General features: G+C 43.5%; 1 protein-coding gene across 1 annotated transcript in view; it reads left to right on the top strand.

Annotated features, from left to right (window-relative positions):
- SIPA1L2 (signal induced proliferation associated 1 like 2) overlaps positions 1–18,167 on the top strand; it is a 231,910-nt gene that overhangs the window by 165,098 nt on the left and 48,645 nt on the right. Inside the window, exons 8-9 of the mRNA XM_081230788.1 lie at positions 6,026–6,602; positions 10,330–10,604. Coding sequence (XP_081086914.1) covers positions 6,026–6,602; positions 10,330–10,604 — 852 coding nt within the window. The remainder of the gene's footprint in view (positions 1–6,025; positions 6,603–10,329; positions 10,605–18,167) is intronic.

Raw genomic sequence — 18,167 nt, 5'->3', positions numbered from 1 at the left:
TTTTCCATTATTTCTATGCCCGTAATTATCCTTCTTTTTTTTTTCTAATTATATTTCCCACTGTCTTCACTCAGGCACTTTCTTTCTTTCTTTCTTTTCTTTTCTTTTCTTTCATTTTATTTTTGGCTGTGTTGGGTCTTGGTTGCTGCACGCAGGCTTTCTCTAGTTGCAGTGAGAGGGGGCTACTCTTCGTTGCGGTGTGCGGGCTTCTCATTGCAGTGGCTTCTCTTGTTGTGGAGCACGGGCTCTAGGCACGCGGGCTTCAGTAGTTGTGGCATGCGGGCTCAGTAGTTGTGGCATGCGGGCTCAGTATTTGTGGCTTGCGGGCTCAAGAGCTCAGGCTCAGTAGTTGTGGCGCACGGGCTTAGTTGTTCCACAGCATGTGGGACCTTCCCGGACCAGGGATCGAACCCGTGTCCCCAGCAATGGCAGGCTGATTCTTAACCACTGCACCACCAGAGAAGTCTTGCACTCAGGTACTTTCTGTAAGAAATAATTGCCTTCTTCTCATTTTGAAACAGTGAAATTCCTAGCAGTTCACAGTTCTAGGTTTCACCTTTCCTCAATGTTAAAGACTTCCTACAGTCCTTGCCAGACCATCGCTTGATTGATAGCAGCCTCAGAAGTGGAGGATCTGGCCATTTCAGTGCTCCCCTGAAAAAAACGCATTCTGGTGGTAAAATGTTTCTTCCCGTCCAAGAGCTTGGAAACACGCACACGGTAGTGTGGTGGTGTGTCGAGATAGGGGTTTGACACTTGCTTTGGTGATTTCAAAAGGCCATCCAGGTGCCTCAGAATCCCGAGACTGACGAGGCCTGCCCTTCCTCTACCCATGCTCTTCCTTAGGAAACAGCTGTCACCAAAGGCTCCTGCCTTGTGGGGTGTCAGTAAAAGAGCCGGTCTCTGACCTGAGTGAGAATCCAGCTCTCCTGCCCCCTCATGGCACTTTGTAACGATTTAGCTTATTTTTTGGAGCCTTCATTTCCTTTTCTGAAAACTGGGGTAATAGTACCAACTTCAATATGTAGTTATGAGGAATGAATAGCAGTAATTATGCAAAAACACCTGTTAGAGTTCCTGGCGCTCATCTTAAAGCAGTGGTTACCGGTTGAGCAGCCTCCCGGGCCTGGATGGGGCAGAGGGGCCTGTGAAGGGCAGCTGTGCCCTCCTAGGGGCAAGGAGACTGGCCTGTGTGCTTGGTGTCGCCAGCTTGCATCCCCACCCCATGTTCTCCCCATCTGCATGGTTTCCCCCTGTGGTGATCCTTGTATGCACCTCAGTTCAAGACCCCTGGCCTGAATGCTCAGAATGACTTTTTATTTAAAAAAAAAAAGTGATACTTGAAAAAAAGGACATCTAGTCTGTATAAACGATACGCTTAAAACCGTTAACGTTGGTGCAAACATGCTCAGTCAGCTTATTCTTCTGGGATCTCCGCTGATGAATGGTAATTATGAAGAGTAATCTTAAATGAGCCTTCCTAATGGATTGGAAACAAGCCTAGGGCTTTATTGTATTTGGTGTTATTTTATAGGCTACTATTCTTAGGTCAAATCAAGTATTTTTAATTACTTTCTATCTTTAGTTTATCCTTCTGTCATGAGGTGGTTGATTAGCACAAAAAATCTTAAGGATAAGTAATACCTCTTTATTTTTATTTCTTTTAGGTGTTCTGTGTTTAATTAAATTACCGGGGAGGGATGCTTTTCATATAGATCTTACCTATCAACAAAGCGGCTTGCATTATGTTTTCTGTGGTAGAAACCAGCTTGTACAAATGGTTCAAAGGTGGGGTCATTGCCTTTTAAGATACCACGTTGCTATCACTAAATTATCATTTACTAATGAGATTCAAATGTAAAGCAGTGGAGTGCCTCTAGGTTTTGGAAGTGCCTCATAAACATTCATAATGATCGCACTTACCACCTCATGAGTGTCCTTCAAAGAATCAATCGTAATCTTCTGGAAAACTAGTCAAATCAATTCCATGACTTTTTTTTTTTTGCCGTACGCGGGCCTCTCACTGCTGTGGCCTCTCCCGTTGCAGAGCACAGGCTCCGGACGCGCGGGCTCAGCGGCCATGGCTCACGGGCCCAGCCGCTCCGTGGCATGTGGGATTCCCCCGGACCGGGGCACGAACCCATGTCCCCTGCATCGGCAGGCGGACTCCCAACCACTGTGCCACCAGGGAAGCCCGATTCCATGACATTTTTATGAAGATGTGTTTACTCTGTCACAGGGAATAAGGTTACAGTGCCCAGGTTTTCCAGAAACACCTCACATAAGTCTGTTTCCTATGATTTCCTCAAAACATACCAGTCACAAAGTAAATTCATTAAAATAATTTCCAAGGAAATGATAAAATATAGTCCAGGTCTGCTGTTTTCTAGGTTGCTCCGTCTTAATCACGGGTGCGTTTTATAGAAGCCTGGGTGGGTCGCACATGCCCCTGTGACCCCTGTGCTTCGTTCATCCCATGAGCTTTGCACAGGTGCTGAGTGGCAGTGAGTTCTGGCAGATCGTGACCTGCAGTACCACGTAGCTCAGAGGCGTGGTCCAGACAGACTGCTGGGGCGAGATGCCCTCCTCTGATAAAAGCGTGCTGCTAACTAGGGCACGCGTCCAGAATGTGAAAGAGCAGGCTCCCATCTTCCAGAGAAGTCTGAGCTGTGCCCCCTGGATACAGCAGGGCTCTCTCTCGGTGATGCTGGGGCCACTTGAACCTAGAAAGAAATAATGGGGCAACATCCACAAAGCTCCACGTTATGTAATTTTAGTCTAAAATTATTAAAAAGCAAACTTAACAGATTGCCTGTTTCTTTATATGAGATTCTTTCATTTCAATGGTTGTAGCCATTGTAGAGCTAACTCTGAGGGATTTATATGTTTGTGTGCTTTCCAAGATAAACTCTTTGCAAAATGCATCCTTTTTTTTTTTTTTTTTTTTTTTTGTGGTATGTGGGCCTCTCACTGTTGCGGCCTCTCCCGTTGCGGAGCACAGGCTCCGGACGTGCAGGCTCAGCGGCCATGGCTCACGGGCCCAGCCACTCCGTGGCATGTGGGATCTTCCCGGACTGGGGCACGAACCCGTGTCCCCTGCATTGGCAGACGGACTCTCAACCACTGCGCCACCAGGGAAGCCGAAAATGCATCCTTTAATAACTGAATGAGTAAACTTCTTGTGCTCTGTAGGCTTGGTAGCTAACTGTCAATTAAAAGGGCAGTATTATCTATATAAAACGATGACTTCCATTTTAGAAAACTTACTATGTAGCCCCTTCTTACAAAAATTAGATGATAATTTTAAATCAATGATGAAAACGATAATTATTTGTGGCAATAGTAGTGATGGTAACAGTTGGGTTACTAATAGCTTAGCGTGCATTATTTTGTTGAATCCTCATAGTGTGCTTTTGAGGATGGTACTGTTTTAACCCCCATTTTACAGACGAGGCCCTGAGGGATTCAGTAACTCAGAGTCCCTCGGAAAGTGGTGGAGCTGGACTCCTACGAAGAGCACAGGACCCTGGAATCTGCTGTACCCCACGTTGCTTTCCTAAAACCCTTTAACTGGCACATGAAGGAAGGCTCATCTTTGTACTGTTGCCCTCAGTGGAGGGGTCTTATGTCTAAATCATCAGTAAATGCTATCAAGTTATTTGGGTAAAATAAGAAATTCTAATACATACTCTTGTTTCCACCCACTAGGAATTATCCCAGTCTGGCAAAAGAATATTCCATCTTAACTCTGCTTGAAAGCATTACGGATTATATAAGCTTTTGTAACCAGGGGTTTCTAATTGATCCCCATCCTCAGACCATCATGGTGATCATGGACTAATAATAGTAGTCATAGTAACAGCTGTGCCTGAATTCTGCTCCTTTTTTGGTACAACTTTGATCCGAGATGCATAGGATGGTGGTTTATCGAGCCACACTGTACCATACACTGTAGTGGAGGTGTCCAGTTAGACATTTGGTTTAATAATTTGGGACAAGAAGAATCGCCCTGCTAACAGATGTCTCTCTCTGCCCACTCTGGAGCTCCACAGTGAGAGCCGTCTGGGAACACATTTAGATATAAAAAGTTCGCCCTGATGCTTTGCCTTAAGTGCATCCAAGCTGTAGTCAGAGAGTAGCTTGAGATCCACAGAGCTAAGTGCAAAAAGTAATCCTGTAAGGTGTTAAATGGGATTTGACCTCCTCAGCGTTCCATGGGTAAAATACTTCCAGGAATCTGTGCTCATCGCTGGAAGACAAAACCACGTTTAGGAGAGGTGATCACATGAGTTGATTATGGCCAGTGTCGGGAGGGCAGGGTCCAGTACACTGAGAGGCCACTTGAGCTGGTTGATCGTTCTGGTGGGGAAGCAACAGGTGTGGCTACACTACCCACAGTCCAGACATGTAGCTTTGGGACAGCTCTCTATGGAATAACACCTGAGGACAAGTTAATTCCTACTCAGTCTAGAAAGTTCTTCCTAAGGATGGTAGTGAGGGGAAGACGGGTCATATATGGTGGCAGCCCCTCAGCCATTTGAAACCTCCACGGTGTTTCTAAGACCTTCCTTGAAGACGTGAGTCAAGTCCCCCCACCTCCCTCTCTGGTTCAGCGCCTTTGCTACCATGCATGTGAGTGAGTTTGGTCTTCTGTCCCAAATGGAAGCAGTCCTTCCCTCCCCTTTCACTCCAGCTAAGGCCCCACCCAGACCCTCTTGCATCTTATAGCTCTTTCCCTGGAAATGATGAACGTTGCTGAAGGGTGTGCAGGTTACAGCAAAGGGGAGAGATCCCTGGCGACTGTGATCTATTTGGACTCTAACCAGCCACATTCCAGAAAAAGAATTCACACCTAATGTGTTCATACCTTAATCACCTCTTTCAGGATTTTCTACCATGAAGAAGATGAAACATAGGTTGCTTCCTTTTTTTATCCCAACACAGAAAATACCAGCCTGGGCAGATGTGGGGTTGGTTCCCATTCTTGGTCTGCAGTAGCTGCTCAGTAACTGGGGAGTGCTGTGGGGTTCATTCATTCACTCACTCCAGTCCTTCATCTGCTCATTCATTAATTCACTCATATTTCAAAAAGGATTTGAGACAACGAAAGCTTCTGTCTGGTACAGGGGAGCATTACTGGTTTTGCCGTATTAAGATGGTTATTGCCATCACTATACATTTGATCTTTTCAGTCCCTGGAATCTTTTAAAACTTTGCTCCTATAAAATCTTCATTTAGATTTCCAAAATGTGATCAAGTGAGCATTTCCTTAAAAAGGGGGACATTCAAAACTTTGGGCCCTGTAAGCATGATCATCGTGTCCAATAGCAGTGAGATCGCAGATAGCCAGCTGGGCTAACCTCACTGCTGCCGAAAGTGTCGCTGTCTCTCAGTGGTGACCGGCCACAGAGTTACAGAGCACCAGCCTGGCTACTGATCCATCATCCCTGCCTTAGTCAGCTCGCACAGCCGTGACTAGGACCACAGACCTGGTAGTTTAAACAACAGACACTTATTTCTCACAGTTCCGGAGGCTGGAAGTCCAAGATCAAGGAGTTGGCAGGTTTGGTTTTTCCTGAGGCCTCTCTCCTTGGCCTACAGATTTCCTGCTGTGTCCTCACGTGGTCTCTCCCCTGTGGGTGTGCATCCCTGGTATCTTCTTGTGTGTCCACGTTTCCTTCTATAAGGACACCTGTTAGACTGGATTAAGGCCCACCCTAATGGCCTCATTTTGACTTAATCATCTCTTTAAAGACCCGATCTCCAAACACAGCCACATTCCCAGTTACTGGGGTTTTGGACTTCAGCATACAAATTTTGGAGGGACACTACTCAGCCCATAACACCCCCTCAACTACTAAGTTTGAAAAGTTTTGCTAAAAACAAAAACTTGATACCCAGAAATGAGCATAACAAGATGCTACAAAGTAGCTGGCTTCAGTCGAAAGTATGGGTGTATGTCACATTTCTGAAGCTGACTATTACGGCCTCACAATTCATCTTGTTTCTCCTTTTCCTCCCTCAGTGTTGGAGTTTCTAGATCAAAAGATGTGCCACCATTTGGTCCACCAATTCCCAAAGGCGTAACTTTCCCAAAGTCCGCAGTATTCCGGGACTTCCTTTTAGCGAAAGTAATCAATGCAGAAAATGCAGCCCACAAATCAGAGAAGTTTCGAGCGATGGCCACTCGGACGAGGCAGGAGTACTTGAAGGACCTGGCGGAGAACTTCGTCACGACCGCCACCGTGGATACCTCCGCGAAATTCAGCTTCATTACCCTGGGTGCCAAGAAGAAGGAGAAAGTAAAGCCCAGGAAGGATGCCCACCTCTTCAGCGTTGGAGCGATCATGTGGCACGTTGTGGCACGGGACTTTGGCCAGTCCTCGGACATTGAGTGTCTCCTTGGGATTTCCAACGAGTTCATAATGCTGATCGAGAAGGATTCCAAGAATGTGGTCTTTAACTGTTCCTGCAGGGATGTCATTGGGTGGACATCTGGGTTAATGAGTATCAAAGTGTTTTACGAACGAGGAGAATGCATCCTTCTGTCCTCAGTGGACAACTGTGCTGAAGACGTCAGGGAAATTGTCCAGCGACTGGGGGTAAGTACAGGTTTTTGTTTATCCACCATCCTTAGCTCTGCAATCCCAGATTCACAGTAGCTTCTGCTGTGGAACTTCTACCCCAATTACATCACCTAGGAAGTGAATTACTATTTCTTAGGGGTAGAGTTTGATTTAATTTTTTTTTAATTTTTAAATTTTTATTTTATATTGGAGTATAGTTGATTAACAATGTTGTGTTATAGAGTTTGATTTTAAATGCTGTGTCCTTTTGAGCTGTTGCTGAATCCATGAATGGAGGCGAAACACCCATTACAAATTGATTGGAAAGGAAAAGTGAAGCCAACTTTCCAAAGGGAACATCGGGATATATTTTCATAGTGTTTCAAGGAAGGACAAGAATTTACTAGATATTATGTCTGTTTGTAGAGACTGGCATGACAGTACCTTCCCAGGGGGAAATTAATAGGCACAGAATCACCGTTGACCATATTGATGGTCAGAGTAAGCCCTCTTTGCCGCTTCACCTCTGCATACTTATACAACAGGTATTTTTGTTTAGTCTGCCAGATTAAATGTTATTAATCTTGCAGCCAGTTTCTTACAGAGGTTTTATAGAATTACCCATTAAGTTAGAAAGACTTTAAGAAAAAAGTCATAAAAAAGATTGTTATTTTCAGTACAAAACCATGATGTCCGTGGTATTTAACAGTTGTATTTCTACTTCATATTTTAACAAAGGAAGGTACACATTTTAGTTTGAGTATATACAGTAGAATTTTAAGAATAAATGAAATATAAGAACAAAATGTGCTTTGACAAAAGAAATTTTCATGTGTAAATCGTCCCCCAAGGGGATGTATATTTCATTCATTAGAGAAGATTTAGTCAGTTATGGATCATGAGAAAGAGAGAAATTATAACCATTTCCTGCCCCCTTTCCTCCCACCAAATATAAACCTTTTATTATTCCAGACCACGTAGGTGAGACAATGCAATCATGTCAGTGTCTGCTGGCCTTGGAGAAATAATGTCATTATTTGCAGATGCTCTTTACAGGAAAGGGCCTCAGTGAGTTCAACAGTATTGAGGGCGTATGTCCGCAAGCTGAGATGTGTGATTCAGGGATGATTAAGTGTGTGATCAGTTTACGTACCTGGAGAATTGAGTTATCTTGTGAGTCTCAGGACACATTGTGTTTTTAGTAATACTGCAAATACTTCTTTTTAGGAGACCTACTGAGTCATCATAATTTGTGCTCCAGAAAATACAACATAAACACACCCCCTTCACCAACCACCAAAATGCACATCCCGTAGGTTCTGACACATTCACTGTTCTGTGGACCCCATTCTACCATTTTCCTAGAAGAATGACGATATTGCTAATGTGACTAAGGTGCCTGATATCTGGAATATATTTGAGGAAGTGTATTCTGTATCTCGGATGACTTGTAGCAGGAGATGGTGGAAACAAACCAACCCAAAGACTGTTGGGGGGTTAAAACAAAAGGCTAGTGCAGGGCAGGAGCAACAGAAATGGAAAGGAAGAGGATGAAGCTGTCGTAGTGGAGAGATGGGGAAGGGGTGCTACTGGGCAGAGGGTGAACTCTGCATTTTCTAGTGGTGGGAAGTGAACTCAAAGGTGTCTGTTATGCAGGTAAAGACAGAGGTGGGGAATACGAGCTCCCACCTAAAGGGACAGGTAGGGCCGGTCACTCTCAGAAGAGCCCAGGCTTGGTTGAATGCTCTCCTGTTGCCATCTTGAAATTCTCCATAATTTTTGACTAAAAGGCCTGCATTTCTATTTTGCACCAGACTCCACAGATTATGTAGCCAATCCCGGGTACATGGATAGGAGGCCACCATGTGATAATTGAGGCCAAGTAATTATGTGAGGAACTCCAGATAAATGGAGAGCATGATCCTTCAGCCTTTGCAAATGTTAAGAAGTAAGGAACAGAAGTGAGAAAGAAATCGCAAAAAGTAGGGGATGTGGCAGGTGGCTGGAAGAAATAAGAGAAAGAGACAGAACAAGTAGGACTCAGAAAAACCTTTCACTCTTCAATCTGATATATGGATGTCAAATTTCAGCTGAAAATTGCATCCATATTGGAGAGAAGGCTGGGCACGTGTCAGATGTAGTCATTTGGTCAGAGAGCTTAGTTGAAACAAAGCTGAAAAAGAAGTGAAGGAAAAATTTGTTCAGGTTGTATATATTACAGAAGTGCCTTTTCAACAATTTAAAATTAGTTCAGTTCGTAACTTTGGAAACTTCAATCTTTCAAAACTTCACCACTAAGACCAGCAATCCCTTTCCCCATTTTCCTAAGCCCCAAACTGTCACGTGTGCCTGATTAGCAGGGTGGGCACCATGGCGGTAATAACTACGGTAACGTCCGCCACACCGGTGATAACACTGAACCAGCCCCAGTCCCACAGCTGTACTTACAGTCATAGGTCTTATTAAATAGGAATCTGTGTATTCAAAGCATATTTCATGGAAATGGAGCATTTATTAAAACTGAAACTTCATACGTTAGCTCTGTGCTTTGGGAGATACAGGTATGATACCTCCCAACTTTCATCTGCCCACAAATAAGTGATGCCGTGGTCATCAAATGATATTCTCAATGAGCTCATGTTTTTCTTTCAGTGCATGTGGGCTATTCTCATTAAGCACTTTTGAGGGTGGCATTAACTAATTATTGGTGCATTAGTTCACCGAGTGGGATGCTTGTCTACAGACACCAAGGAGGCTGGCTGGCTGGCCACGTTTGATCTGAATGGTCCTCACCACCCAAGCAAGCAAGGGCAGGCTATCCCCAGGAGAGGGATCCTAGAGGCTAGAACAGGATGTCCACAGGCCTGGTGCACAGAGAGCACTTAAGATTTTCCTAACAGTCTGACTTCCTGCTGCTGCCCATCCTGTGGGCAGGGCGCTAACTGTTAGCTTGGAAGGGCTTTGGGCCACTTTTTTCTCCATTGTTTGTATATGGCACACTTTGCATATCTATTCAACCATCCACGGACACTTGAGTTACTTCCACCTTTTGACTGTTGTAAATAACGCTGCTAAGAATGTGGGTGTACAAGTACCTGGGTATACCTCTTTGAGACCCTGCTTTAAATTCTGTTGGGTATATACCCAGAAGTAGAATTGCTGAGTCTCGTGGTAATTCCATTTTAATTTTTTGAGGAACTGCCATGCTGCTTTCCATAGCTGCTGCACCATTGGGCCATTTTTTTTAAGTTGAATAAAATTGTCTACTAGGGAATTCCCTGGCTGTCCAGTGGTTAGGACTTGGTGCTGTCACTGGCAGGGGCCCGGGTTCCATCCCTGGTTGGGGAACTAAGATTCCACAAGCCACACCGTACGGCCAAAAAAAAAAATTGTCTAATAGGTTTTATTGCTTGATGGGTGAAAGGCTTCACATATTTTCAGTTGCTTCAGTCCATCTGGAACAATGGAATTTATATGTTTAAGAGCCAAGTCAGGTGATGTAGAAAGGAGAGGGGGGAGTTATCAGAGCCCGTCTTAAGCTCACAGGCTCTGTGTCAGTGGCTTCTAGGCAAAAGCAGGACACCTGTATCTGGTTTGCCTTTGAAGAATGAAACCTTCGTTTTACTTTTGTTATTGTCATTGCGCCTGATGCCAGGGGTAATTACGGTAAAGTCTGGATTGAACCGTGTCCTTGTCTTGTCATCTTGTCACTGGGATGTGTGCCCCCCACAGCGCCACCCCTCACGGTCCCTTTCCCCCTTAGATCGTGACCAGGGGCTGCGAGACTGTGGAAATGACCCTGAGGAGGAACGGGCTGGGCCAGCTGGGCTTCCACGTGAACTTCGAAGGAATCGTCGCAGACGTGGAACCTTTCGGTTTTGCGTGGAAGGCCGGCCTTCGTCAGGGGAGCCGCCTCGTGGAGATCTGCAAGGTGGCCGTGGCCACGCTGACACACGAGCAGATGATCGACCTTCTCCGGACCTCGGTGACTGTGAAGGTGGTCATCATCCAGCCCCATGACGATGGCTCGCCTCGGAGGTAGGCTCTCATCCACGCTCGCTTCTCCTTGGCTTCTGTGGCAGGTGCTATCCTGCAAGGTCCTCAGAAAGTGTGATCATGTGCACCTTCCACCTAAGTTGTCTGGACGTCAACCATTCGGGCAACTTCAAAGAGCTTTAAAAAAAGTCATTAGTATAGGGCTTCCCTGGTGGCGCAGTGGTTGGGAGTCCATCTGCCGATGCAGGTGATGCGGGTTCGTGCCCTGGTCCAGGAGGATCCCACACGCCACGGAGGGGCTGGGCCCGTGAGCCATGGCCGCTGAGCCTGCGTGTCCGGAGCCTGTGCTCCGCAACGGGAGAGGCTGCAACGGTGAGGGGCCCGTGTACCGCAAAAAAAAAAAAAAAAAAAAGTCATTAGTATATAATAAATGATAAACTGTCATTTTCTAAGCATTTTGTTGGGACGTTGAAGTCATTGGTTAACAGGATATTTAAGAGATCTCATTGATTTAGGATCTCAATGTGTGGAGGAATATTGGGACATCAGATACACTGTTTGGTGACCACTCCATTCTGGTTGAACTGGTCCAGGGCTTTCCCATAAGCTGTCATGGGACACCTAGGAAAAGAAGTGGCTGGACTTGGAAAGGTCAGAGTGGGTGGCTGGGGGGTAGGGACAAGAATGGGATTAGAAAGTGATACCATTCCATTGTCAATAGAAAGTTGTCATGCTCAATATCAAGGAAGCATTAGGCCAAGGGGAGAAAGAACTCTCATGAAGAACAAGCCACCCACCTGGCCTTGGCCCCTGTTGTGCAGCAGTGTCCATAGTGGTATCTGGAGCGCATTTTCTGTGCCTCTGTCTCAAATGCAGTTCCCTACTGGCTGGCCAAGAGCCCTGGCTTTGGAGGGATAAAGCATGCTTGGAATCCAGACATTAGCTGTGTGATCTTGGGTGGGTCACATGCTCTCTCTAAGCTTCCCTTAGTATCTGTAAGATGGCATTATAATATTGCCTACCTCGTACTGTGTGATGGAGATTAAATAAGGTGATAATGTGTAAGGCAGTTAGCACCTTCTGGCATGATCAACACCTTACTCATTTTAGTTAAAAGAAAAATAAACTAAAACTTTAGGATATTCATTTGAATTTTTTCATGCTGTAAAAGAAATCCTTACTCAAAGATAGCAAGGTGACTGTGCCCACTTTCTGATCTTCTGTAGTAACTCAGGTCACTCTTTCTACCCTGTCCATCTCCTTTGCCCATCCTCCAAACCAGCACTGTCCAGTCGCATTTTCTCTGATGACATGTTCCATATCTGTACCATCCAAACAGTGGCCACTAGCCACATGGGTAGCACACACTTGAAATGTGGCTAGTGTGACTGAGGAGAAGGAGTTTTCATTTTAACGAACAAATTAAGATTGAATTAGCCACATCTGGCTCGTGGCTGCCATATTGGATAGAGGAGCTCTAAACCATGGTCTTTTTTAGAAAACAAACCAATGGTATACCACCTTCCTTTCTGGTTATTGTGCAAAATTTTGCAAAAGTGTGTTTCTATTGGTTATCTTACCATTTGCCTCCTGCTTGACTTTCTATGGTCTTGTTTCCTCTATCTGCCCAGTAAGTTTACAGAATAAAAGTTAACGAGCTGAAATTCTTCTTGAGAGTAGTAGCCGCAAGTCACAGCAAATACCCAAGGTGTTTCATATTGCCTTGCAGGATTCTGTCCCATTAAATCCATTTGCTTCCCAAGAATCCCATGAATCACTCATGGTGGTATGCGTACAAGAAAATCAGAGACGAAAATTACTTTCTTAAAAATGAGTCTTGGAAACAACAGAAAACAAATCCTTTAAACTTTGAAACTAAAATAATTTTGTAAGTGTTAGCCTTTTAAAATAAATTTTAAACAGTTATTAGAAATTTTTCTATAAGATAAATTTCTTCATTGTCTAGAGTTATAGGTTTGTAAATTTTGTGGTGAGAATCAAGTCTTTTCATCGGTCTTAGAGGCTGATTACTTCTGTAGAATTAGACAAAACTGTTACCATGTTCTCCCAAAATTAAAAAACAACATTTCTGGGCTTCCCTGGTGGCGCAGTGGTTGAGAGTCCGCCTGCCGATGCAGGGGACGTGGGTTCGTGCCCCGGTCCGGGAAGATCCCACATGCCGTGGAGCAGCTAGGCCCGTGAGCCATGGCCGCTGAGCCTGCGCGTCCGGAGCCTGTGCTCTGAAACGGGAGAGGCCACAACGGTGAGAGACCCGCGTACCGCAAAAAAAAAAAGATAAGTCCCACCTGTTATTTTTTTATCCAGGGGCATGTTATCTGCTTTGGTCTGCACATAATTAATTCTTTATTTGTTTTAAATGCAAATTCTCTTATTGAAGCTATTCAAGATATTTAGAGATTTTGCCTTTGTCTCCTCAGAGTATCCTTAATGTCATTCCCTGAAGATGCAGATTTTTCTCCCGTTCAATCTGGAATAACCGTCTTCTATATTTTTAACCTTAGCCAGGATTAGAACTAGCTGATCGCCTGGTAGTAAACACTCCAGAATTGGCCTGCCTGTCACCCACATTTCCAGAAGCCAGGAAGCTTTTAAGCCTAGCATGTATCATTTGAAATGCTTTCAATTCAGCCTTCCAATTTTCTGAGAATTTGAATTTGTAAATTTGCAAACCCACATTTTTGTTAGTTTTGGATCCTGGTTCTGCCTGCGACTCTCTGAGCACCCGGATAAAAGTGCTCGCTGCTGTCCAGCAGCCTCGCATCACACACAGGAACTTATCTGTGCAGTGACAGCTGTTTGCTTTAGACTGTGATGTTGAGTATGAAATGTCATTTTTTTGTTTTGTTTCGTTATTTTTAACATCTTTATTGGAGTATAATTGCTTTACAGTGTTGTGTTAGTTTCTGCTGTATAACAAAGTGAATCAGCTGTATGCATACATAAATCCCCATATCCCCTCCCTCTTGCGTCTCCCTGACACCCTTCCTATCCCACCCCTCTAGGTGGTCACAAAGCACCGAGCTGATCTCCCCGTGTCATGCAGCTGCTTCCCACTAGCTATCTATCTTACATTTGGTAGTGTATGTATGTCCGTGCCACTCTCTCACTTCGTTCCAGCTTACACTTCCCCCTCCCCATGTCCTCAAGTCTATTCTTTACATCTGTGTCTTTATTCCTGTCCTGCCCCTAGGTTCATCAGAACCTTTTTTTTGTTTTTTAGATTCCATATATATGTGTTAGCATACGGTATTTGTTTTTCTCTTTCTGACTTACTTCACTCTGTATGACAGACTCTAGGACCATCCACCTCACTACAAATAACTCCATTTCATTTCTTTTTATGGCTGAGTAATATTCCTTATATATATGTGCCACATTTTCTTTATCCATTCATCTGTCAGTGGACACTTAGGTTGCTTCCATGACCTGGCTATTGTAAATAATGCTGCAATGAACATTGTGGTACATGTCTCTTTTTGGATTATAGTTTTCTGAGGGTATATGCCCAGTAATGGGATTCCTGGGTCATATGGTAGTTCTATTTTTAGTTTTTTAAGGAACCTCCATACTGTCCTCCATAGTGGCTGTATCAATTTACATTCCCACCAACAGTGCAAGAGGCTTCCCTTTTCTCCACACCCTCTCCAGCATTTATCATTTGTAGGTTTTTTGATGATGGCGATGATGGCCATTCTGACCAGTGTGAGGTGATACCTCATTGTAGTTTTGACTTGCATTTCTCTAATGATTAGTGATGTTGAGCATCTTTTCACGTGTTTATTGGCAATCTGTATATCTTCTTTGGAGAAATGTCTATTTAGGTCTTCTGCCCATTTTTGGATTGGGTCATTTGTTTTTTTGATATTGAGCTGCTTGTATATTTTGGTGATTAATCCTTTGTCCGTTGCTTCATTTGCAAATATTTTCACCCATTCTGAGGGTTGTCTTTTCATCTTGTGTATGGTTTCCTTTGCTGTGCAAAAGCTTTGAAGTTTCATTAGGTCCCATTTGTTTATTTTTGTTTTTATTTCCATTTCTCTGGGAGGTGGGTCAAAAAGGATCTTGCTGTGATTTATGTCATAGAGTGTTCTGCCTATGTTTTCCTCTAAGAGTTTTATAGTGTCTGGCCTTACATTTAGGTCTTCAATCCATTTTGAGTTTATTTTTGTGTATGGTGTTAGGAAGTGTTGTAAATTCATTCTTTTACATGTAGCTGTCCAGTTTTCCCAGCACCACTTATTGAAGAGGCTGTCTTTTCTCCATTGTATACTCTTGCCTCCTTTATCAAAGATAAGGTAACCATATGTGTGGGTTTATCTCTAGGCTTTCTATCCTGTTCCATTGATCTATATTTCTGTTTTTGTGCCAGTACCATACTGTCTTGATTACTGTAGCTTTGTAGTATAGTCTGAAGTCCAGGAGCCTGATTCTTTCAGCTCCATCTTTCTTTCTCAAGATTGTTTTGGTTTTTCGGGGTCTTTTATGTGAAATGTCGTTTTACGTTTCCTCCCCACTCTAAGCAAGTTTAGCCTTCTGCATTATTAGATTTTTTTAAAGAAATTGTAGAGGAGGGTGTAAAAGAAGAAATGAGCAGCACTTTGCTCATTTTGAAAATTAAAGTACAAACTTTTTTAAAATTTTTATTTTATATTGGAGTATAGTTGATTTATAATGTTGTATTACTTTCAGGTGTACAGCAAAGTGATTCAGTTATACATATATGTATATCCATTCTTTTTCATATTCTTTTCCCATGTAGGTTATTACAGACTATTGAGTAGAGTTCCCTGTGCTATACAGTGGGTCCTTGTTGATAAAGTCCTAACCTTTTAAATGAAATATTACTTAGTACCATGACTCCTACAGCAGAATATACAAAGAAATTCCTCCAGGTAAAACTACACATTTGATTTGTGGCATGGAAAGTGACCCCATCTTTCACAAATTGGCTCTCAGGCCTTGTCAGGGAGGCAGCCAAAAGAAAACATTCATTTAAATGGACGTGTGTGTGTAATTTTTCCTTTTAAGTTGTCTTTAATATAACAGCCATAAGGACTAGCAAAATGGCCAAGTTAATGAATTACAAGATATTTCAGTCTTCGTAAACATTGTGAATAAAAGAGTGAAAAATGCTTCAATTCATTTTTTTCCACGATCAGCTTTTTTTTGTCCCGCAGGACATCAGGGAGAGGTAATTCTCCTTGGAGCCTGTCCGCTGCTGTCAGCAGTGGGAGAGGCCTGTCATTTAATAGACTCACTCCTAGTTGTCCGCAGGTCAGAAGGTGTTTGCTTATGACTCAGAAGCTGCTGGATTAAATGAAGTCTTTAGCTGGGGAAGTATTTATGTGGAATCAAAAGGCACCCCACATTTTGAAGTCCTTATTCTCAAGCCTCAGAGTGATGATAACTCAGCTGTCCCTTGGCTTGAAAGGAAAGCAGAGCCATATTTTATTTTCCTTGTGGAGTCCCAGAGAACACCACCAAGCAGGGAAGGTTCCCTTTGGGAATGCTTATTAACTGATCTCGTGCTGGGAATGGATCCGGGAGAGGCTGCATAGAGATTGGGAATGAGTGGCCAGAAGCAGTTAGGGAATAGCACTCTTGAAATGGAAATGAGGTTTGAAAGGGAACAAGGACATTTCCCAAGCAGACAGTCTCTATGGCAAAGATGAAGAACAGTTTTCAAGACTCTTAATTAAGCATTCCTTGGTTTTGCAAGGCAGGGCATGGCCCCAGCCCCTAGCCTTCAGAGATGACTGACATTTTATCAATGTCATTTTAAGGAAAGCACATCAACTTAAAAGGCTGATATAAAAGAAATAACGACTCATCAGAGTTATGCATGAGTTGTTATAAATGTGAGTGATTTAGTAAATATGTCCAATAAAAATGGAAATGAAATTCTATGCTGTGGTGCATCTGTTTTGTGTGATTTTTCATACTTTGTTGACATACTGTCCAAGACATATTTTTCTATATAATGCAAAACAGTGGAAATTATCTCATGTTGTCATGACTTTAAATTGTTGTTCTCTGATCATCCTATAAAATTGAAGCTGTATGTTCTTGTCTTCTGTTTGGCTGCCGGTTGCCATAACGGTTCAACTCCCCAAAGTACACAGAGGGGACGTGGAAATAGAAATGGGAAGGAAAGCTCAATTTTGTCAGATTAGCAGTTGATAGATAGGTAGACAGATAGGTAGATAGATAGATAGATAGATAGATGATAGATAGATAGTGTGTTGTAATCTGGATTAAAGTGAGGTTTTAGATTAGGGTTCCAATTTATGTGTATAGATAAGAAAAATCAGTTCCATCTGGTATTGTCTCATGGGCCCTCAAGTTATGAATTTTAATGTGAACTGTGAAAAAATATGGAACTTGAGGTTCCCAAAGTAATCTGAAGCACAGTCACATTTCTGAGTCCTCTGCCCAGTCCTCCAATATAAGGTTTGAATTATCTTATCCCTCCTAGAATATAAACATTAAGTTACAGAACGAACGTTAGGTAGGTTGCCTTACGTTTACTATGCATTCACTTCTTTCATTCATTCCTTCACTCTGCAGTAGTTTGTGCCAGAAGCTGCTGGGCACCAGGGTTGTTAAAGATGGAAAGTACAGGGCTTCCCTTGTGGCGCAGTGGTTGAGCGTCCGCCTGCCGATGCAGGGGACATGGGTTCGTGCCCCGGTCCGGGAAGATCCCACATGCCGCGGAGCGGCTGGGCCCGTGAGCCATGGCCACTGAGCCTGCGCATCCGGAGCCTGTGCTCCGCAACGGGAGAGGCCACAACAGTGACAGGCCCGCGTACAGCAAAAAAAAAAAAAAAAAAAAAAAAAGGAAAGTACAGGCATAATCTTTACATCCATGGATTCCTTTGTGTCTGTGTTGCATTCTAAAATACAGGACTTCCCATTTATATTTTTGCTACTTGAAAATGGCTTTCTCAAACTAGAGCAAGAGCTTATATCTGGAGAATAAGTATCTCAGCGCTGAAAACACTCTCACACTCTCCTGTCAGTCATCTACACCTTAGTACCTCTGCTTTTTTGGCAGTTTGAGATGTTGTGACATTGACACAGTGACCAGGATGCAAAGGGGGACAGTAAAGCACGAGCTTTCTGTCCATTAGGCAAGTAACTGTCTCATGCTTGACTAGTGACACTGGGCAGTGGTGATGGACAGCCAATGAATATGCGCTCTCGTGGAAATATATTCATCAAAAATCAGGCGTCACATAGCTGTTGAGTCCTCTGTTGAACTGTGAAGTATATAATGTAATAGAATGTTTTTCCTCAACCAACTTTCTAAGAAAAAAAAAAAAGGAAGTGGTTGGCTTCACAAAGAACTGTTTGGCCCTGTTTTAACTCGAATGCTGTGTTAGGTACTGGAGTGCAGAGGGTGAAGACACATTCCACCCCGTGTCTGGTGAGAAGGAAAGGCCTGGAAGCTTATGAATTATTCAATACCAGCCAGCCTCACTTCCCGTGTAATAGACACGCACCTTTTCAATTCAAGGACCTTTATTCAAAGGGCTTGGTCAAGTGGGTTTCTGGTCTCGATGTCTCTTTTACTATCTGTAGTCT

This window comes from Mesoplodon bidens, assembly GCF_964165515.1.
Source record: "Mesoplodon bidens genome assembly, chromosome: 1".
Classification (NCBI taxonomy): domain Eukaryota; kingdom Metazoa; phylum Chordata; class Mammalia; order Artiodactyla; family Ziphiidae; genus Mesoplodon; species Mesoplodon bidens.
This window is presented reverse-complemented; position numbering and strand designations above follow the sequence as displayed.